Source organism: Typopeltis vanoorti, chromosome 23 (assembly GCF_054136105.1).
Source record: "Typopeltis vanoorti isolate ZY-2024b chromosome 23, IOZ_Tvanoo_1.0, whole genome shotgun sequence".
NCBI classification, from domain to species: domain Eukaryota; kingdom Metazoa; phylum Arthropoda; class Arachnida; order Uropygi; family Thelyphonidae; genus Typopeltis; species Typopeltis vanoorti.
In genome coordinates this window covers 31847367-31872215 of record NC_143571.1, presented here as the reverse complement: position 1 = coordinate 31872215, position 24849 = coordinate 31847367, and the positions used below count along the sequence as shown (strand labels likewise).

At 37.7% G+C, this 24849-nt stretch overlaps 1 protein-coding gene across 3 annotated transcripts in view; it reads right to left on the bottom strand.

Moving 5' to 3' along the window:
* LOC150093740 (dynamin-1-like) overlaps positions 1-24849 on the bottom strand; it is a 321001-nt gene that overhangs the window by 57979 nt on the left and 238173 nt on the right. For all 3 annotated transcript variants that reach the window (XM_090413070.1, XM_090413072.1, XM_090413071.1), the window contains exon 12: positions 23483-23563. In XM_090413070.1, coding sequence (XP_090269196.1) covers positions 23483-23563 — 81 coding nt within the window. The remainder of the gene's footprint in view (positions 1-23482; positions 23564-24849) is intronic.

The following is a 24849-nucleotide window of genomic DNA, read 5'->3' as shown; positions in this document are numbered from 1 at the left end:
AAATTTGGTCCCAAGGATTTGAAGGGGATAAATTAACCATGGAAAGAGTGCAGAAGTGGATAAGATAACAAAGATGGTATTACATTGTACAATGTTAGTTATGATGATAGGCTGAAGGAATGGACTGCAGAGTTTGGTAGACAGAAGAAGGAGTATAATAAATTTAGTTTAATCCTTTATCCAAGTGTGAGCAAACAAAGTTTGCGCATGAAAGCATCTTCAGGACTGGGGTAAGGTGGTACAACATCGGGCAACTTGTTGCAAAGGTGGAGCAAGTTAACATCACTCCTATCTCAGTATCTCCCATAATGCAAAACACATCTCCTTGGGGATATGTATAATGTTATGCATTAAGGGAAGGGCCACTACTCAGACTAGTTTCGACCTTTATTGAGGTCTCTTCAGTGGGAGCCAGGCCCAAGTGGAGATATCAGGCAGAAGCATTAGCAAGGTCATTTTCATCTATAGGCGTTGCCAAACAGTGTGCCACCTTTTTATTATATTACTCTGGATTTAGAGAAAGATATTGAAAGTTTATTTTTCACTTGGTTAAACTATAATAAATTTAGTTTGATCCTTTATCCAAGTGTGAGCAAACAAAGTTTGCGCCTGAAAGTATCTTCAGGACTGGGGTAAGGTGGTACAACATCGGGCAACTTGTTGCAAAGGGAAGGGCCACTACTCAGACTAGTTTCGACCTTTATTGAGGTCTCTTCAGTGGGAGCCAGGCCCAAGTGGAGATATCAGGCAGAAGCATTAGCAAGGTCATTTTCATCTATAGGAGTTGCCAAACAGTGTGCCACCTTTTTATTATATTACTCTGGATTTAGAGAAAGATATTGAAAGTTTATTTTTCACTTGGTTAAACTATAATAAATTTAGTTTGATCCTTTATCCAAGTGTGAGCAAACAAAGTTTGCGCCTGAAAGTATCTTCAGGACTGGGGTAAGGTGGTACAACATCGGGCAACTTGTTGCAAAGGTGGAGCAAGCTAACATCACTCGTACTCAGTATCTCCCATAATGCAAAACACATCTCCTTGCGGATATGTATAATGTTATGCATTAAGGGAAGGGCCACTACCCAGACTAGTTTTGACCTTTATTGAGGTCTCTTCAGTGGGAGCCAGGCCAATGGAGATACCATGCAGAAGCATTAGCAAGGTCATCTCTACCTATAGGAGTTGCCAAATGGTGTGCCACCTTTTTATTAAATTACTCTGGATTTAGAGAAAGATGTTGAAAGTTTATTTTTCACTTGGTTAGACTATAATAAATTTAGTTTAATTGAGCAAACAAAATCTGAAGATGCTTTCAGGTGCAAACTTTGTTTGCTCACACTTGGATAAAGGATTAAACTAAATTTATTATAGTCTAACCAAGTGAAAAATAAACTTTCGGCATCTTTCTCTAAATACAGAGTAATTTAATAAAAAGGTGACACACCGCTTGGCAACTCCTATAGGTAGAGATGACCTTGCTAATGCTTCTGCCTGGTATCTCCACTTGGGCCTGGCTCCCACTGAAGAGACCTGATTTAGCGGCCCCGAGAGAAAGCTCCATGTTCCAGCTCTGCAGTGAAAGTATTCCAGCCTTGGATTCCAGTTTCCAGACCCCGAGCTCCTATTACAGTCCTGCTGCCTTGGTAAGAACCCTTTGTCTTTTTTTTTCTTCTTTGGTTCTTTGTGTTCCCCCTGTACCTAAGTTTAACAGGTTTTTTCTTATCTGCAAACAGGGAAAGCTTGGCCTTTTCTACAGGTCTGTCCTTTTGTGGACTCGGATCGTACAAGGGTCTACTCTTCCCTTTTTTTTGAAGTATGTCTTCGGCTCTACCGAGAGTAAGAACCCTCGGGTTCGAAATCGACGCAAGTGTACACAAGAGGACGTTTGCGAAAGCGCTAATTGACTGCGTAGGGGCAGATAATATTTCTGGCCTTACCCCCTATGGGGGTGGCAGATATCAAGTAGTTTGTAAAAATACAACAACAAGGGAGAAACTACTCAAAGGGGTTGAGTGTCAAGGGAAACTTTGCCATCCTTTTGTCGTTGGTAGCATCTCTAAAAAGATGAGAATAGAGCGATTCCCTCTGGAATACCTAGAAGGAGGCAACGACATAATTAATCAAGTCTTTTCGAAATGGGGAACCATACGAGATGTCCAAGTAGGCAAAGACGCTGACTACCCTGAATGGATGTCGGGAGAAGTCACGTTCTCATTAACGATGAAAACAGAAGTTTCGAATTTTGTAATGATCGGATCGGCCAGGGTAATGGTGAGTTACCCGGGAGTGAAGAGGCAATGTTTTAAATGTGGAGCCCTGACTCATCTCGGGGCCCAGTGCCCGAAGTTAAAGTATAAGAACTGCCTAACAGCGGGTCATACACTAGCACAGTGCCAATCGGCATGCCTAAAATGCGGCATTAAGAGCCATAAAATAGACACCTGTCCGGACAGAAATCTGGCCGAAAAATTGGGAGGCACTATTACGCCCAACACGGAAACAACAGCCCAAAATGTTATTGGCGCAGAACCGAATGAGTTCCCCACCCTGAAGGCCGCGCATGAGAGAACAACAAAGAATCATGCCGCCACCTCCGAAACACTGCCAAGTACACCAGTGGAGAAGCCTGCAACCAGGAGAGATGAAGGACAGGAGGAACTGGCCACCGATCAAACCGCCACTACAGACGTAGCAACCGAAAATAACCAGCAGCACCAACAAAACGGAACTATCACTGCAGTCACAATAGACGAGGACACGGAGGCAGTAGATATGGAAATCAACAATGCAGAAACCACACAAAAGAGGCCAGCCAGCCCTGAAGAAGTAAATATTAAAAAATCGAAACAAGGAAGTCCAGCACAAGTTGGAAATATAAAGTCAACTTCAGAACCCACAAAGTTCCCTCATGCAAAGGCCAATGCATCTATATTGCATCTTTTAAAAGATTTCCCCGAGGAGGCAGCGAGACTACGAAAAGCAATAGAAACATTCGGAGACATTCAACTGATACTCACAGGACAAAACGGGCCAAGAGTCGTCAGTGCAGAATGGAACGACGTGTTTGTCGATAATACAGATGAAATCACTCCTGAAAAGATCATTGGTCTTATCGATGCAGAGGACGACGTGGGACTAGCACTGCACAGAGGCCTCTACATGCTAAACCACGTCCGTGGAGACAAATTAGCAGATCTCATCATTAAAACCCACAACAATAGACAGCAGGAGGATTTAAACCTCGCCTAACAAGTCAGTCGACTCCTAGTATCGATCTGCCAGAGCGGGGAAAAAAAAAAAAAAAAAAAAAAATTCTGGTTTGTTTTTTCTTCTTTTTGTTCTCTTTCAGATTAGAATTTTTGTTGTAAAAAAGGTCTATGTCTATTCCACACAGGAGGGGTATCCTGAGAACCTGGGATGCGAAGGCTTACACCGAGGCGGTGCAGCTCCTTGTGGGCTGCATCACCCAGGCCAGGCTCTTCCCCCGCTCTTCTCAGTATTAAACTGGTCATTCAGGTTGAAATTTCAGAATTTACCTAGTTTCTTACAAATTGTTATATGTAATTTTTAATGTTATTTACTAGTTCCTCTTTTTCATGTGGTGCTTCTTTCATTTGTTTTTCCCCACTTTCCTCGGGCAGACACCTGAAGAGGTGACTGACCGGGGAAAGCTGAAAAGAACGGATGGAGGGAGATAATGTCAGAGATCTGCTTGGTGCTGACATTTAAGTCAGGCCAAGTAGATCGACTGAGGCTTCTTTTAAGTATTTACTACTATCCACTCTATCTTTTCTCCTCCTCTCTCACTATCAAGCTGACTCTAAGCACAACTTTTTTTTTTTTAAATCTAAAGAGGCCAGTGATGAAAGGCATGAACTCCCATTCTACCTCAATAAAGGTCGAAACTAGTCTGGGTAGTGGCCCTTTCCTTAATGCATAACATTATACATATCTGCAAGGAGATGTGTTTTGCATTATGGGAGATACTGAGATAGGAGTGATGTTAGCTTGCTCCACCTTTGCAACGAGTTGCCCGATGTTGTACCACCTTACCCCAGTCTTGAAGATGCTTTCAGGCACAAACTTTGTTTGCTCACACTTGGATAAAGGATGAAACTAAATTTATTATAGTCTAACCAAGTGAAAAATAAACTTTCAACAGAAGAAGGAGTGATGATATGATTGAGAGTTTTAAACTGTTGAGAGGTAGTTACAGGGTTGACACTGGAGAGTTCTTTCATTTGGTGTAATTGGGGGGGGGGAGTGAGAACAAGTAGCCATCCCTGGAATTTACGAAAGGAAGTTGCGAGGGAAAAAGGGTAAGGAGTGGTTTCTTTGCATGGAGGGTAGTTGAACTGTGGAATGCATTGCCTGATAGAGTGGTGAAAACAGTCAATGAGTGGTATGAGAGACTGTGTTTTCTTTAGGATGGGCCTGCCACAATGAGTCTTTTGACTCCATGGAAGCCTGAATCATCATAATAATAATATTTTTCTCCTTTATCTGCTGACTGATGATCAAAGCAAAGTAATCCCCCCCCCCCAAAAAAAAAAACACTTTACCAAGAACTACATACTTTTCCTTTGGTATCATTTCAGAAAGCCAGAATAATCCTTGAATATCATGGTATTCCCTCAATTGTGCTTAAAAGCTGTACTCCTGAACTAACACACAGTACTAATCACTTTTACTTATCTTTCATACTCATCTGGCATCTACTTGAAGAAAATAGAAAAGACAGCCATATTGTACTTATCTTACTGCTATTGAAAATAATGAAGAAAGTCATCAACAATTATCTCATTCTCCACTAAAAAGCCCAACAGTTAATCAATGACCACCAATATACAGTATATTCTACCATCCTTGATCTATAGCAGATCTTGCCAACATAATCCATCTAATGAATCCAAGCTACAGAAGGGTTTAGTGAAATCTGCACTGTTGCTCTAGACATTTTTAAGGAATCTTATCTGGAAGTCCTTTAACAAATTACAATTGACTGTCACAATATCAAGCACTGTAATAACATATACCAAAGTGCTAAAATGTTCCAACCAGTGCAATGCTATACTAAAAGGAATTCCTCATTAAAGGTCAAAACTAGTCTGAGTAATGGCCCTTTCCATAATGCACTGCATTGCAGGACACTAAGGCAATTGATGTGAAGTCATTAGCCTCTATATACACAAGTAGTCCAGCCATGAAGTGACTTCATGTGCAAACTTTGTTTGCTTACATTTGGATAAAAAATGTAGCCAAGAATATAATTTCTTGGTACTTTTAGTTTATAGTAAAACCAAGCGAAAGAAATTTCAACACCTTGCAACTAGTTGCAAGTTTCCTCTTGTTTCATTACTTGTATTATAGTAGATGGCTTCCTTTGTTCATATTTCCTCACCATTGTTGGAAAACCCCCATAAGTCTGTATTTATTATTATTAACATCTGACCTCCATGGAGTCAGAGACTCATCGTGGGAGGTAGACGTTATTGCTCACAATGCTCATCCAATCGTGCTTTAAACTAACTCAATGTTTCTATATTCACAACACTTACATAATGCATTCCACTCACTCCATTCCTCTGTTCACACCCTCTTTATACAGTTTTCTGCGATTGCCTCTTGTTCTACTCTCATCCCATTCTATGAAAAAATATCTTCCATGTCAATCTAATAAAAACTCCTGACTAGTTTATGTCTCAATCACATCCCCCATCTTCCTCCTATTCACGAGGCTCCGCAATTTATATTCTCTCAATCTGTCCTCGTACTTCACATTCCAAAGATCACAGACAATATTTGTGAATCTTCCGTGGGCCCTTTTCAACATATCCTTGTCACCATGAAAACTAGCTGACCAAATCTGTGCACAATAATCCATATGAGGCCTGATCAAGGCCTTATACAATGGCATCATAATCTCTTTATTTCTGCATGTCAGGGTCCTCTGTATTATTGCCATTATCCACAAATTCTGCAATGGACCAATTTGTGATGTCTTCGCAAATTGTGCAATGGACCACATTGCACAATTTGCAAAGACATCACAAATTGTGCAATGTGGTCCCTGAATTTCAGGTCTACCATCACTCCTAGATCTCTCAATTCCTTTACTTACTTTAAAGTTTCTCCACCAAGTGTATTACTTTCCATCCAATCATTGCTTACCAAATCTCAAAACCTTAGACTTTGCTACACTGAACTGACATGCAATCTATTCAAGTCCTCTTGTAATGCCATAGCATCCACTTGACTCTGCATTGCTCTCTCTGCAATTTTGCATCATATGCAAGCAGCTGCATATCACTAGTTAAACTCATTTCAATATCATTAACATACAAACTGAACAACAACAGTCCAAAAACTGACCCCAACGAAACACCACTCGAGACGTTCCTCTTTTGGAATACTGCACCCTTCCCCCCCATATAGATACCTATCTGACAGCCAGTCACTGATCCAACACAGGAGTCTGTTATCCAATCCCATCTGTTTCAATTTATTTACCAGCTTGTCATGTAGCAGTCTATCTCCTTTAACAAAGGGAGAGCATGTTCTCCATTTTGCCATATTAATAACCACAAAGAATACTGCTGTTATCAACCCATTTCTGCATTATACTTCTCACAATCTCTCCAGTACCCTCACAACAACTCCAGATAATACAGATTGGCCTATAAGTTGAAGCTACAGCATTATCATCACCTTTACAATGGAACATTTTTACCCTCCTTCCACTCCCTTGGAACCTGTGCTGTTGCAAGATTCTTATTAAACAGGCATGCCAATGCTACTGCCAATATGCCAATTCCTCTCATGGTGATATGTCATCAAATTCTTTCGCCTTATTGGCATCAAGTTTATTTCTTGAATACCTCCTGGTAACTCACAATTAAGCCATCCTCTCCTATGTCCTCTGCACTTACGTTCCTCATGATTCCACCCTGATCAAGATGAAACACCCTTATAAACTGATCACTGAATACCTCAACAATGTCTTCTGCAACAGTTACCATTCTAACTTCATCCATTAAAATCATCTTATCATGATCATTTTTCCTTCTACTTGCCACACATCTGAAATACTCTAGGGCAGTGTTTCTCAACCTGTGGTCCACGACAATGGGACAGGTGGTCCGCAGGCAGACTTAAATTAAATTAAATATATATTTTTTAGTTATCCAAACAAATTAAAATTGAATAAGTAAAAATTATTGAAATCAAATGGAGACTTAAAAAAACAACAAATAGTGTCAGAATGTTCAAAGGCGGAAGCAATAAATCTATATTGTTGTTCACTTCACCCCTCTTTTAATACTCGTCATTCTGGAACTACAATAATTTGTAGCGGCAGAATGATGAATAATAAGAGAGGTGAAGTGAACAACAATATAGTTTTATTTCTTCCACCTTCCCTTGTTTCGTCAGATTTGAAGTGAACATGTGTTATTCACATTTCAACCAATTACTTATTGTTTACTGATTTTTATTAGTGAAGGTTTTCCTCCTTCAACCAAGGCTCAGTATACCTTCAGAAGTGCTAAGTGATACTTGGACAAAGTGTGTCCTGAGTTAATCCCAGTATTTATATATTTATATATTTTTCGGAAATGTTTTTTAATAATGGAAAAGTGGCTTAGAACTAGGACTTTCAAAAGAAGAGCAAATGAAACAGGTGATGCTAACCCTAATTGTGATACATGTGTTGTAACAGTGAGTAAATCTGATACTATTAAAGTAGATGAAACAAGCAGTTCAAAGAAAAAATACAGTAGGAAATATAACAGTTCATATTTGGAATTTGGGTTTACTTGGTTGGGAGATGAAAGTGAACAGAAACCTCAATATGTTTTGTATTATGAAGTGTTGTCGAACGAGTGCATGAAACCTGCAAAACTCCGACATTTAGAAACTAAACATTGTGATGTGAAAAATAAGCAAATCGGAAGAAAAAAAAAGCCAATTTCAGCGACATTATATTATGGGCTAGATGTAGTTTCAGCCATGGGTTCGATTAATAACAAGGCACTGGAAGCATCCTATCTCTTAAGTCTGCACATAACGAAAACAGGGAAACTTCATTCTATTCGGGAAAATTTACTACTTCCAGCTATAAAAGATGTGGTAAAAACTATGTTTGGCAACAAGTTACTAAAAGATGTTAATTTGACTCCTCTTTCAATGACACTGTATGTCGCAGAATTAATGATATGGCAGGTGACATAGAATCTCAGTTAATCGAAAGAGTTTAGCCCTTATTATGCGTTACAAATAGACGAGACTACTTATGTTACAGATGATGCACAGTTAATATGCCACGTAAGATATGCGCATGATAACAACATTCATGACGATATTCTGTTTTGTAGAACCTTTTTCATCCCAAACAACTGGAGAAGAAATATTTCACACTCTCAATAATTATATAATACACAAAGGAATCCAGTGGGAAAAATGCATGGACTTTTGTTCAGATGAAGCTCATGCCCATTACAGGCAGGCATATTTGAGGGTTGTTTCTACGGTCAAGGAAGTTGCTCTGGATATGAATCAGGTATATTGTTTATTAAACAATGTATGACATAGGGAAAGGTCGGTCTCCAACGGAATGCCACCAGAATTTAAAACTGTGCTATACAATGCTGTAAAGTTAGTTAATTTTATTAATGCTCGACCGTTAAATAACAGGTTATTTTCACTACTCTGATTAAATGGGCAGTGAATATATACAATTTTTGCTTCATTCTGAAATTCATTGGCTTTCCAGAGGCAAAGTACTAACAAGGTTATTTCAATTAAGACACAAAGTTTTGTTTGTTTGTAAATGAATGTAATTCTAATTTTGCATCGCTCCTTGTTGACGAAACATGGTTATCAACACTATCCTATCTTTCAGACATTTTATCGAAATTAAATGAACTAAATCTCTCCCTTCAGGGAAATTCTTTAACTGTTGTTGATGCCTATGACAAAATAAAGACATCTAAGAAAAAACTGGTTTTATAGATTAATTATGTAAAAGAGACAATTTGCACCTTTTCCAACATCGGAATCCTTTTTAGTGGAAAATGATATTTTTGTTGATTCTGAGTTTATGGAAAGGGTTAGTGACCACCTCAAAACTCTGAAACAGAATTTTATTATTATTACGGGCAACTCCAAGAGTCCATAGACTCAGTGAGGGAGGCCCTAACATCATGTCAAGAACAACTATTTGACATTCATACAGTATCTATCATACCTCGCCTTGAACTCATTCACAGGCATGGCACTCACAACAGACTCTGGCAGCTTATTCGACTCATTCACCACTCTCCAAGTAAAAAACCTAGCTCTAACACCCTTGCTAACCACACTCTTGCCCAGCTTCCATGTATGGCCCCTAGTCCTCCCATCACCAGTCCTATTCTCAAAAATATCTTCTGAATTAATCTTATAGAAACTCTTCAGTAATTTGAATGTCTCAATCATATCACCACTTTTCGCCTATCAACCAATTTCTGTAGCCCACAAATCTTCAATCTGTTCTCATAAGGTTCATTCCATAGACCTGTTATCATCTTGGTCACTCGTCTCTGGATCCTCTCCACCTCCTCCCTATCAAGAAGAAACCCTGGCACCCATATCTGGGCACAGTAGTCTAGATGGGGTCTTATCAAGGCTCGATACAGAGGAACAATAACCTGTTTGTCTCTACTTGTTAAAGTATTTTTCAGCAACCATGTGATTTGATGAGCTGATTTAGCCACTTCTGCAATGTGTCCCCTGAACGTCAACTTCCCATTCACCAACACTCCCAAATCCCTGGCCTCATCAATCTCCTGAAGTACGGTTCCACCAATGTGATATACTGCTGCTAATCTTTTCACCCCAAAATGCATAACCTTACACTTTGCCACATTAAATTGACATCCATTCTCCTTATCTCAGTCCTCCAAACTATCCAAATCATCCTGCAAAATTTTGACATCCTGTGCACTCACTATTGCTCTACCTAACTTTGCATCATCTGCAAACAAATGAATACTTCCTCACAGATCCTTTCCTATATCATTAATGAACAAATTAAACAGTAGTGGTCCAAGAACAGAACCCTGCGGCACACCACTAGTCACAGGCCATCTTTTGGACTCTACTCCTGAATAAACCACTCTCTGATATCTCTCCGTCAACCACCCTCCTATCCATCTCACCATCCCTATATCCATCCCCATATCCTGCAGTTTACTGATTAGAATTTCATGTAGTATCCTGTCAAAGGCCTTAGCAAGGTCCAGCAATATCACTGTAAAACCATTACCCTTATCCAGTTCAGCTGTCACTGTGTTATAAAACGTGAGCAAATGATCTACCCTTCACAAAACCATGCTGTCCCACATACAGTATCCCATTTTCATCTATCCATTCCTGTATTTTTCTCTTGACTACTTTTTCTAAAACCTTGATAATGACTACTGATATGCTGATCGGTCGGTAATTTGCAACAGCAGTCTTGGAACCTCCTTCATGCAGTGAAACTATTTTCCCCTCTTTTCACTCCCTTGGGACTAACTCAGACCCGAGACTCAAATTAAACAAAATGGACAAGGGCACTGACAATTCTTTAGCCCCTTCACGTAAGACCCGAGATGGTATACCACCCAATCCTACAAATGTATTCACATTAAGGTTTTGTAATATACTATTCACCTCTATTTCATTCACCTCAATTGCCGTATAAGCTATTGGTTACTTCATTCCTGCAGTATCACCACCTGGAAGATATAATCTTTCAAAGTGCTTGCTCAGTAATTCCACTATATCAACTGATTCAGTTACCTCCCTGCCATCGACATCCCTTAGAATCATTTTGTGGTATATATTTTTTCTATTACTTGCAGCATATCGAAAAAACTGTTCAGAATTCTCTTTAGCTTGAGTGGCTAATTTCCTTTCATAATCCGCTTTTGCTTTTCTTACCACACTCGTTACTCTTCTGGCCTGTGCTTTATACTGTTCATGTGCCTGCAGGTCACCTTTCTCCTTAAATTCCCTCCACAGTTGTTTCTTTTTTTGAAGCTCAAGCTTAATGGTGTTATTCATCCTTTTAACCCCTACTCGATTTACTATCCGGACTCCAGGTATACAGTCAGCCATTACCTCCTTCAAACACTTCCCATGCACTATCAATCTCCAGCCCTTGTAGTTTTACATGCCATGGCAGTGAACCAAGCAATCTCCTAAGCTTGTCATACTTACCAGCCCAGTAATTCCACATGTACCATGTCTTAATTGAAAATTCCATGTATTTAGCTACCTCCCAGGTCAAGACCTTATGATCACTCTCACCAATTGGTGGCAACGTGGTCATATTCAATACAGCCAAATTCTCAGATGCAATTACTAGGTCAAGCACTCTCAAACCCCTAGTATATTCCATTACATGCTGTCTCAGGTAGTTATCCCTTAATAACTGCATAAAATCCAATTCCTTCCTCCCATGTGTCGTCTCCTCCTTCCAATCAATGTTACCACAGTAGAAATCCCCAATAATAATTACCCTGCTTCCACTCATTGTGTCTATTTGATTATGCATACTATCTCCACTATCTATTCCATCACCTGGTCTATAGCACCACCCAACTTTATATTGTGTTCTGCTAGTCTCAATCTCACACCAAATAGCTTTAAATGTGCTCTTTTCACTATCCTGCAGCTCAACTTCTATTCTCCTTGGCTGCAGTTCATCAGCTATCATCAATAACACCCCCCCCCCATTTATTTCTCTCTGTCACTGCTGAACACACTATACCCTTCTATTTCCTTTCACATTCTATCGCACTAGCTATATCATCTTCTGTCAGCCATGTCTCACTAATGCCAATAACCTGTGGCCAGGAAGAGCCAACCAAGGCCAAAAATTCTTCCTTCTTGTTCCTAATACTCCTGGCATTAGTATACATGAAGTGCAGAAACCCGTTACTCCCACCCCTATCTTGATGCCTTATACTAACTATCCCATTCTGATTTGTTATCCTTCGTAATAGCTTGGGCATATTAAACACATTCTTACACTCAACTACCTCACTGATGTCTGCATATCCATTCCCCCTACCTAATAGCTCTAGTTTCCCTGATTCTGCATATACAATTTCACTTCATTCAACAACACTTTTTCCAGTCTCTGCACACCAAATCCGTTCCATCCATCTTGTATAAATCCTTTTGCCCATCAAACTCACACCACTCCTCCTGCATAACCTGTGCATAGTCATTTGCAATTATGGTCCTCCTTGTCAACTCTTCTCTGTCATACCGTGGCAACAGACTCACTATCTTAACTCTCTCACTCTTTTCTTTTGCTACCTCTAGTAATTCCTTCAATTCCTCTCTCATAGCAAATTTTTCACCATTTAAATCATTCGTTCCTGCCTCTACTATCATTTCTTTCATCCTCTGCTTTTTGCGAGGAAACATATTTTGAAACATATTTTCCAAATAATGTTTATAAGAAATTTCTGTGGGTTCGAGATCTGTTTCAGGCTTATAGTCACGAGAACGACTATAGGTCTGAAACTTTCATTATCGAATAAAGAACAGTTAATCGAGCTTTCAAGTGACAGTGGGGGCTTAAAATGCAATTTTGGATCTCGCCTTCAATTAGAAGTGAATTTCCCGATTTATCTGAAGAAGCACTGAAAATCGCCATGCAGTTTTCTACAACCTATTTTTCTGATAAAGGATTTTCATTGCTCCTTCAAATAAAAACAAAATACAGAAATCGTCTTAGTGTGTGTGTGCTGACCTTCGACTGAAGTTGACCAATACTGAGCCAGATATCCAGCAACTCTGGAAAGGCTGAGAAGCTGAACCATCTCATTAAAAGTAAGTAGTAACATAATTATATCATATTATTTATTTGGACTACAGTTTCCGATTATTCTCATTACTGCTTTTGGAATTAATCCATTTCAAAAATCAGACAAAATCAGGGAAGAAATTAAAGTTACGCAAAGTGATGCCACGGTGAGTCTCAGTTCTGTTGGCAAGGAGGATAGTTGCCTTATTCCTGTTTAGTGAACATCCATATCTCATACAGTCGCTTGAGGGAATATGCGGCTGAGCACACCAAATACGTCGCATGCAAACAACAACCCGTATGGTCATGGATTATACAGAAACCCACATCACAATGTAACGAATACAAGCAGCACACAAGACGGATATAAATAAAACCACCACACAATTAATGAATCTGCCAGATTTAAGATGACCACTGTTGTGCCTCTGGATAAAACAGGATGGATATAATTAAAACCACCATCATAGCATGATTAATACAAATCACATGCGTACGGTATATACGACATACAATCGCTGGCGAGAAAATGCGCCCGACCACGTGGATGGCGCTTTGCGACACATCGTGGGTTGGACTGTTTATAGATATTAGGATGGACCTCACATAACAGGATGTCTTAAATTTTTTTGATGGTCATGGAAAATTCGATTCATATCACCCAGAAGTGGGGGTGGGGGGCATTAATGGCTTTGGAATGTTCTGAGTGAAATTTTTGGGTATATGCAGCGGATGGTTTGGACATCACCTGGGATGTCATCCATGATGGAATCTATGGATATCAAGTTCGTATTCAGTATTATGATGAACGAAGTGAGACAAGAACAACATTTTTCACTCATGTCACAACGCACTTAGCGAATGGAACAATTTATATGTCACAGGTCGAATCAGAGAGTGCGTGAAGATAAAGTTGTTGTTGTGTGGCTAGCTTTATGAGTATGGGTAGATGAATGGGGATTAAAGATAAATGTTGTTGTGGGCAGATGAAAGTCTCAGCAGGACAGCGCTGACATGCCCCATTCATTTGTCCATGGTACCAAATGTGCTAAAAAAGTTGTTGTGGGGTGAGCTTAATGAGAATGGGCAGATGAATGGGAATGACATATAAAATATCAAAGTTGTCGGGGGAAGATAAATGGGTTTCAGAGGGATGGCGCTGGCATACCCATTCATTTTCTGACAGCAAATCGGAAACTGATACCTTTTATTTGTTTACTAAAAATTAAAACTTTGTTCAGTGATGATACACTTTTAATCGTTTACTTCCAACTAAATTATGTTTCCATGTGTATTCAAAACATGCTTTTAGATTCATTATGTTATAAAAGGCACGGTTTTTCCAAAATGTTAGTAATCCCCACATACATTTTTTAAAAGAATTACATAACTTAGTGGTCCATAGAATTGTTTTAGGCATTTTGCTGGTCCTTGGGCTTAGAAAGGTTGAGAAATGCTGCTCTAGGGTTTTTCTTTGCCTGATTTGCTAATTTCTGCTCATACTGTACTTTCATTTTCCTTACTAACTGAGTCACTCTCCTGGTTTGTTCTTTATACTCTTTGTATAACTGATTATTACCAATATTCATCGTGTACCTCCTCCAGAGTTCAGAATTCTTCCAGATTTCATGCTTAAGCTCCTCATTCATCCATTTTACACCTACTTTATTCAGACTTTTGGCTTTTTGGAATACATTGACACATTGATGCTGTTATGTATTTCTTTGTCAGTTCTCATGCAACATTTATTATCTTACTGCTCAACTCCTCATTCCATGTTATAGCTCCAAGCTGTCTCCTAAGCTTGTCATAATCTTAGCCTTATAATCAGCAGTCCATTCCTGATCTTCATTTGAATCTTGATGTTCACATATATATCCAAAGCTACAAGATCTTCCACAATAAATACCTCAAGCACCTATCATTTTGCCATATTTCTGTGGGATACAAAAACTTTGTGAATTTCAATATCTCCAAAACATAAGCCTGCCTTATTTTATGCAAGGAAGAACACACTTCAACTTCCCTCACTTTTAATAATACCCAGATCTCAATGCAAGATCAGATATGATCACTCCCCCCCCCCTCACTCTTTGGCTTGACTTACACATCTATCATCCGGTTATAATTCCCAAATCCACCCTCCTTTGAATGTAATTCTCAGTGTTGTGAATGGAGAAGAAAGTAGTGTGAGAAATGGGAATGTGGAAATAGGAAAGCAAGGTGGACAAGGAAATGGGAGTCGGAGTAGTTAGATGCGCGCGCACACGCACACACGCGCACACACACACACAGCACAAGGTAAGAGGATGGATTCTGGAAGCAGTAATGATGCATATGTGGGAATGCTCACTATTGGAATTTAATAGCCTGAGAAACATAAGACGTAGTTGAGTATGGAGAGATATAAGAGGTAATTTATTTAGTGTAGTTAGGTTTTTGTCTCCCTTGGCAAATTTATAGCTACATCCTTTTTGGAAATTGCCCCAATATCATTGTGTAGCATTCCTACATTGCTGGATAAAGGGTTATAGGTGAGAAAACAGTGTGGAGAAGTCAGAGATGAAGGCTAGCATGGGTATGATTAGTTATAGACCAAAAAAATGAATTGTTATGCTTATTTATGAATGCCAAAATTACCAGAAATACAGGAAATGAAATTGTTGCATTAACTGAGTTTATTCACCCAAAACCAGAATTTTATTGACACATAGTTGAGGAGAATGGTATCCTGACTGGACTCAAAACCAGAATTTTATTGAAAATGGTTGAGGAGAATGGTATCCTGTCTGGACTAGAAATTGAAGGGATGTTTTTCATAAGGAGAGGGGGGTGCTGCTGTTGATAGCAAGGGGGGAGGTATGTGTTAATGAGACAAAAAGACAAGAAAAAAATAGTGGAAATAGTTTTGAAGCAGTATGGTGTGAAGTGGAGTTGATGAAATGAGATAATTTAGTAGGCCAGAGAATATGGATGGTGGAGACAAAGAAATGTTTAGGCAAATTGGCTTAATGAGATAGAGGAGGAGGTGATAAATATGCTGATGGATGATTTAATTATGGAATATTGATTGGAATAAACAGACAGCATCAGGGAATAAGGAAAATGCATTTCTCGAGAGAGAACAATCTTAGTTAGTATAACCGAGTACATGAGGACTGAGAGAATCAGACCTGATCATATCATCAGAGAGTCTGTGAGTATTACACATGATCATGAATGAAGTGTCAAATCTTCCTCCAGTTGGTGAGAGTCATCATTATGAGAACTTTGTGAGGAAGATACATGTGGAACTGCAAGGCCAGTGATTATGAAAAACGTATAAGATAAAAAAAAAAAAAAACTACTCTCACACCTTCCTCATACACATCTAAGAATGACTTATCATTTTCTCAACCTACTCCTACTCTGTCTCTTCTGAATTTATCTTGTGTAAATCTTTCAGAAGAGACAGAGTAGGAGTAGGTTGAGAAAATGATAGGTCATTCTTAGATGTGTATGACTATACATTTCCATCCTATCCCCTATTTTTTAAAGGAATGTGTTATGGAAATGACTGTGCTGTTAACTTGGCTGTTTAATGAAAGTCTTGTAATGGGGCAGGTTCCTAGAGAGTGGAAGGAGGGGGTAAGATACTAACATTGCATAAAGGTAGTAGTATAATAGAGATATCAAACTATAAGCCTGTTTGTATTTCTTCTGTAGTTGTTAAGATTTTGGAGAAATTTGTAAGAACTCATATATACAGAATTCGGCAGATAAGAGTAATATTATTTATGCAGGCAAGCATGGATTTGTTAAAGGGCACTCTTGTTTTAGTAATGTAGTTACCTTTTACAATATAGTAACAGGACAAGTGGATGAAGGTAAGGCACAAACTGTCCCTTTTTTTGGGATATTTCCAAAGCATTTGACAAGGTGCCTCATGACAAGTTGATTTTTAAGTTGACTCATTTGGATTTAGATAGGTTAGTGGATTGGAGTTGTGATTGGTTCTCTGATAGATATCACAGTTGAATATGGGGGAGCAGTATCAGGGAGTAGGAAGGTTACAAGTGGAGTTCCACAGGGTTCAATCCTGGGACCACTGCTGTTCAATCTTTATGTCAATGATATTGTCACAGGAATGCAGGGAGGTGTTCAGTTGTTTGCATATGATCTGAAGCTTGTGAGGATTATTAGTATTATTGCTGATGTTATAGCTCTTCAAGAGGATTTGAATAATTCGGAAGAGTGGGCAAAGGCATGGGGATATCAGTTTAAAGCAACTAAATGTAAGATTTTAAAATTTGGGATCCATAGAAGGGGTGCTTCATACTCACTTGGTAAAGATATTCTGGAAGAAGTGAAGGAAGCAAGGAATCTTAGGGTGATTGCAGATAGAGATTTAAAGTTCTGAGATCATTTTGTAAAGGTTGTGAAAACATTTAAGAGAATTGTGGCAATGTTGAGGAGAACATTGACCACAAGAGATAAGTGTGCTGGTCCCATTGTATAAAGCTTTGATCAGACCACATCTGAATTTCAATTCTCAGATCCCTTTCAAATTCCAGTAATGTCAGGACTGTAGAATGTTGAATATGAGGATCGACTGAGGTCATGAAGGCGGCAGATTTGGGTTGATAGAAGGCAAAGGGGAGGATATGATCGAGACATTTAAGCTGTTGAAAGATTATTATCGTATTAACACTGAGGATATTTTTCGTATGGTAGAATGAGGGAAAGAAACAAGGAAGGACAAGAGACCATTTTTGGAAGTTGCAAAAAGGAGGTAGTAAGTAAAAATAAAAAGTAAGGTTTTTGCATGGAGAGTGGTAGGAGCATGGAATGCACAGTAGACTGTGTTTACTAGTATTGACCTCCTGCAATAAATCTTGTGATTCCATGGGGAGTCACAAGACTTATTCACTCAAATTGTCTTCATATCCAATATTCTAAAGAAATAATATTATCATGACACTCTCCTATAGATTCTCTTTCAAAACTGTCTCATCACTTAAAAAAAAAAAAAAAGACTAAATTTGCATGTGTTAGTCTGAATGGAGCCTAATTAAGGCCTCATACAAAGGAACAATACTGTCTTGTAATGCACTGCATTGTTTTCAATGTTCCTTAAATTTCCACTCCTCATCTACCATTACTTTAAGGTCCCTTACTTCTTTCCTCCTTCAACTTCTCCAACAATCACAAATCAAAATACACAGCATCCTACCTTTGTCTTCCAAATTGCAAAACTCACACTTAGCAAGACACAATCAGAAGCATCACTCATCTGCCTGTGTAAACAAATATAAGTTGATGTAGAATGCTTCAACATCAGCTTCACTCCTTATAGCTCTTACAGACTTTATATAATCTGTGACCAACTGCTAATTATCCATTTAATCCCTCTTTCTGCACATTTGGTAACACAAAAATTAAACAATGATGGCCTAAATCAGAATCCTGTAGCACACCACTAGTCACCTCATCTTAGGAGTTTATTCCCCTTCCCCATATAGAACTTACTAATATTTATCAGATATCAGTAAGTTGTACAACTCTGCTTTGATTTAAATTATCATTATTATTTTACAGACATTTCTGGAGTCAACATACTTGTTGCAAGAGGTCTCAATCAGTAAAAACTCCATATTGTAAACTAATTTACAATACCCTGGCAGCATATTCCATTTGCCCTCTTCTCTGCTTCTCCACATAAATATACCTCTCACTCTGTTGTTTATCACACTCTTATGTAACATATAGAATGGCCTCTTTTTTAACTCTTTCTCCCATCTCTCTCTCTCTCTCTCTGTCTGTCTGTCTCTCCCTCCCTCCCTCTCCACTATAACTGCTTGTCTGTATAACTACTATCTCTAACATGTGAATTTCTTTTATATCATAACTTTGTTATCTATTCATTAAACTTTCAATTTATTTGTGGTCAACCTATCCACATAACCAACATTCCAGAGTCTTGATATTGTATTGGCTACAGACCTCTGGGTCCAGAGGTCAGTAACTAAGATAATATGACACTTCTGCAGACTGAAGTGCGAAACCTTGTGCTCTCAGCAACACTAAAACAGCAATCCTACTCATCTGGTAAAGCTCTAATTAAATCTTTTTGAAGAGATTTAAATAGACCCTGTCAATTTATACAAAATATCATTATCAAACAGGCTGAACAATGGTGGCCCCATAATAGAATCTTGTGTATGACACTGCCTACCTTTTTTTTCTGGGATGTTGCCATTCCCATTACACTCTTCTAGGCATGTTAACCATCAGTTTCTTTCTCAACTTTGAAAACTTGTCATGTGATAATGTAATTTGTGAAATACCTTTGCAAAATTCAAAAATATCACCATCTTATTCAGCACTGTTGACGAATATCATTCTCCCATAATCGTTTCTCCTTCTTCTCATTACACATCAAAAATCATTCCATGCCATGGGATTTTTATTGGACTGACTGGAGTAGGCCAAGAAAATTGGATCACTTCGGAAGCATTTAGATAACTTTCTACAGCTCCATCACCCAGTTTTCTAGGTGATAATATTTTGAAAAGAATCCAGAGAAGACTGACTGAGCTGATATGGATTTGCAGTGCTAACTGTAAGAACAGATTGATAGCCTGTTACATAGAAAGAAAAGGGAATGATAAAATAACATGAAATAATTTCTTAATTAAGCAAAACAGCCTGTTACAACAAAGCAATTTGGCTTTTTACAAACCTAAATTATGCTATGATGGATGATTACTCATATTTACTCAGCACATTATGTCTAACAATTGCATGACAATTCCTAATTGAGTTTCTTGAAAGTTTATTTTTCACTCGAGTTTCTGTTTATCAGGAGAAAAACTGGGGTTTCTCAGTGGAGAAACAACATGCAATCTCCATGAGATCTGCTAACTCATCTTAGGAGAAGATTCATTTTTCAATTGTCAACATTGGAATCAATGAGCACAGTAATATTGTCTTTATATTCTGTAATTACAAGTCTACTGTTGGTTTTTTTTAATAAAGGGTTTTTACTTCAGAAACAGGAAATGTTTAATAGCTTGTTCACTTTGAAGCATAATTTGTTAGCTTCATAATTAGAAAGGTAAGTAATGTTATGTTCTATAATTTGGAGAAAATCGAGACATGGGATATGTTTGGTTCAAATCTATGACTTCTGGGATACATTTAGTTCATCCTATATTCCAGAAAATAACTCATTTATCTGTTGGTAACTTATGTGTATTTGTGAGCAATGTTTAGAAGGTCTCAGTACTTTTACTCACAGTACTCAGTACTATGAAAAAAAGTACTGCTTACAGCACTTTTTTTTCATAGTCTTTAACACCTGCATTTTTGATATGCAAATAATGAGATTTGCAATGAGTCTTTTGACTCCATAGAGGTCTGTTTTATAAATATCAGCTGCTGGTTCAGTGATTGTAAGAATATTAATTATATATTTAGTTTAATCCTTTATCCAAGTGTAAGGACTGGGGCAACTTGCAGCAAAGGTGGACTGACTTCACATCACTTGCCTTAGTATCCCATAATGCAAAGCACATCTCCTTTCAGACATGTATAATGCTAGGCATTATGGGGAGAGTCACTACCCAGACCAGTTTCGACCTTTATTGAGGTCTCTTCAGTGGGAGCCAGACCCAGAGGTGATACTGTTAAAATAATCATAATTTAAAATTCTGAACATTTTTACGTATCGTTTATGTTAGTATGTTTATTAGTTTTAGTTTCATAACACGCATTGTCGGCACTTGCAATGTGCCCATTATTGAAATTATTTTGGCAAAATGAAATGTAAAGCAGTAAAAAATGTATGTACTTACCAGATTTGATATTTGTATTACTTACAGAAATTTTATTATAGTTTAAAATATTAAGTTGTGTTTTGAAGAGACATCCTCATTACGCTAACGTAATCTACGTGTCATCCATTGTATTTAGTTTCTCGCTTGCCACTTTCATGGAGTGTGCATGCTCTCCGAGAAGTTTGATGCGTGATTGACAGCTGACAAGAACAGCGTTCAGTATCAGAGTAATGAAAAAAAAAACAAGAGAATGTTCGGAAGGAAATAAGAACACAGGCCAGCAGATATTTAGATTCGGAGGAACAGTTAAGAAGTTTATGTGACAGTCGGAGGAAAATTAATAGTAGATTCCGAAAAGGGAATCGTAGAGTTATGAAATTTTAAAGATTTAAGACTGTCAAGAAGTGTTAGTGAATAAAGGAGGAAATTGCTATTTACGTTCTAAAGGAATGTTTGTGGAAACGCTAATTGGGAAGTTTCATCAGTCTTAAGAATGCTGGATCTAACTATTATTTCTACTAAAAAGGAGACAGAATTGAGTCAGGAAGAATTAATGTGTGCTACATGAGTGATGAGAAAGGATCCTGTGAAAATGAAGAATAAAGTCATATATTTTTGGAAAAGGGCCTTGACAGAGAAGAAACTGGCTATGAACATTTTGTCATTGTGCAAACAAAATGTTTAGTCTAGTCTTAAGTGTAAGTTTATTTTATAAAAATGCATTGGATCCAATTAAATTTGTAGTTAGTTATGTAATATTGTTTGAAGTGTATATATATTGTTTTTGTTTTATTAAATGTGTTTATTTTGTATTTTGGTCTTGAGGCAGTGATTTTTTTGGATTCTGAAAGAAATAGTAAAAAAGAGGTCATTGCACCAATCAGAGTGAACCCTTGTGCATATGGGAAGAGTCACTACCCAGACCGGTTTCGACCTTTATTGAGGTCTCTTCATTGGGAGCCAGACCCAGAGGTGATACCTTCAATAACTGAAGAAAGAATATGCAATGATTTAATAATTTTACCATTTAAAAAAAAATGAATTTTTTTTATGTGACTCTTACCTAAGGAGTTCTTAGTAAACCCCTAGTACATTCATACTATGAGTAGGCTAAGGATTTTATTTTCTATTTTTAAGAATTTTATATATTTTTTGGCATTTTTATTTATTTTTTTTTTATATAGTCCAGAAATTACTTTTTCAAGCTACTTCAAGGCTTCTAATAAGTAGGGCAGTGGTATCAAACCAGGCAACGATGTTAATCAATCACCTAAAGAAAATTTCAAGACAGGATTTGAATCCACATTCAGATATACAAACCACTCAGCTCACCAAGCCATCATTTAAGAACCATAACTAATTAAGAAATGTTCCTTTCTGAGCATCATAAAACATCCTCAGTGTGTGTGTGTTAGGTACAAACTATAATACTATTAAGAGGAAATATATATATAGGTGTATACACACACGTGGGTGGTCGAAAAGTTCTCTGCCTTGACCATAAATGGCAACATTATTGGCAATTTTTTTTTTCTAAGTTGGCACATCTGTCATAAGTATCCATGTGAAATTGCAAGTCATTCTATCAAGAAGTCTTTTTTATACAGCTGTCGGAAGCCAAAGTGTTGTCTGTATCATTTGAAATGGATAAAATTGAATATTGTGCAGTTATAAAATTCTTTGTAAAAGAAGGTTTAATGCAAAAAGAAATTCATTCGAAGTTCATGAAAGTTTATGGGCACTCTTCTCCTTCGTTTTCAACAATTAAGAAATGGGCTGCCAAGTTTAAGCATGGCTGTACCAGCCTTGAAGATGATCCATGTGAAGGACGTCCACAAAGTGTAACAACACCAGAAATCATTGATCAAGTGCACGATATGGTATTGGATGACTGGCAAGTCAAAGTTGTAAAATTGCTGAGACTATAGGCATTTCAAAAGAACATGTAGGATATATTATGCATGAAGAATTGCAAATGAAAAAGCTTGGAGCAAGATGGCTGCCGCACTCACACACAAACACACTTGCATGAAAATCTCTGAACAGTGTTTTTTTTTGTGTGTTTTAACAAGAATAAAACTGATTTTGTGCATCGATTTATTACTATGGATGAGACTTGGATTCACCGTTACACACCAGAATCCAAACAGCAGTCAAAACAGTGGACAGAACCCAGTTGTTCAGCACCAAAGAAGATAAAGTCATGGCATCGATGTTTTGTGATGCTAAAGGCATTTTGTTTATTAATTATCTTGAAAAGACTAAAACAATAATCAGGGAATATTATTCTGATCTTTTAACCAGACTAGACAAAAAAATTTCTGAGAAAAGACCCGGTTTGCAAAAGAAAAAAATCGTCTTTCATCAGGACAATCCACCTGCCCACAAAGGTGTTTTGGCAATGGGAAAATTAAGGGATCTGCACTATGAATTGTTGGAACATCCACCCTATTCCCCAGATTTGGCTCCCTCTGACTTCTGTCTCTTTCCAAAACTAAAAATCTTCCTCGCTGGTCAGCATTTTTCTTCGAATCAAGAGGTGATTGTAGTTGTAGAGGGATATTTTGCAGATCTTACTGAGACACTACAGGGATGGGATAATGGTGCTGGAGAATTGCTGGAATAAATACATTAGTCTTAAGGTAGATTATGTTGAAAAATAAAAATAATTTTGAAATAATAAATTCGTTTTTTCATTGTTAGGCCGAGAACATTTCAGACCACCCTCATATATATATTATTGCAAGACGAATCTATGGAGATCTAATGATGATAATCTTGAATAATTGGAATAAAGAACATTAATAATAATCAAGCACTTACTTCTGTCAATTCTTCTTGTTTTTTAATTACTGAATTTACAGTATTAATTACTTCCTTCTGTAAATTTTCATAATTTTTCATCTGAAAATAAAGTTCAAATTCACTTTTTAAATCCTCTACAAAGCAAAGATTCTATGGAAGTTTACCAAACTTTAACAATGTGTAAAATTTATTCCAAAAAAAAACTTGCAAAAGAATTACTGTTTTAAACAGGGCAGCTAACTTACCTCAATTTTTAAAGTATTTCATGACATGCTTCCTTGTTGTTGACATATTCAAAAACAAAATTGTTTTCGTAAGCAGTTAAAGGTTAAATGTGATATAGAACTATTGGAGAAATGACTTACAAAAGGTATGGCAGAAAAGTAATAAAAGAAAAAGGTAAGCAGAGTATTAAAGAGGGCATGTAAAAGAAACAAGAGAGTCTGTATGGAGACTCCATCATAAGAGGAGCAATTGTGGAGAGTGTGACAAAATTTGTTTCTCTTAGGCAGAGAGAGAGAGAGAGAGAGAAAAAAAAATTGAAAGAGATAATTATTCTCCCAAGTACAAATGATCTGGTAGATGAAAAATGTGGTATATGAAAAGATATGAAAGGCTGCTGCCATGAACAAATTAAGAAAAGTGAGAGAGAAGATTGTGAGTCTGCTACAATGGAGGGACAGAGTCAAGTTGAGAAGAAGGGCCATGATTGCAAATGAGTCAATGTATGGATTGTGTAGGAGAAATGGTGTAGAGCTTGTTTGAGAAAGTGTTGTTCAGGCAAGACTTTGCAAGTGGAGAGTAAGGGAAATTATTATTTTTTTTTTTTTTGTGTGGGGGGAGGGGAGGAGGAGAACCCAGGCAAGTATAAATGTGCAAGAATTCTTGAGGTGAGTGAGTAAGTGGTAGAATGATGCTGAATATAATTCCTCAAGTTCTGAAATTCAGTGCAATGGAAAATACAAGGTGCAAGGGAAGTTGTGGACTGAGAAGGATACTGCAGTTTATGTAGCCGGAAGCATCCAGAATTACAAGTAGAGATTTGGTAATGTTTACTTCAACTTGGCCAAAAGTTATAGGCATCAGTGAGACTTGGTGATGGAGGAAGATTTAGTATAGGGATATCAGGTGGAGTATACATCAAATGCACTGCCTTCAAATGAACAGGGTGAAATATATATAGCGGACTGCTACTATATGCTGTCGGAAAAAAGAGATGAGGTACAAAGGAGAATATGAAATAACTGAATATTTCCTCTTTAATCATTTCCTATATCACTGATGTACAAATTGAAGCAAGTACTACCCCTGTGGTATAGCACAACTCATCTGCTTTTTCCCAGACTTAATTTTCTTCCCATACACCACTTTCTGATATCTGTCTA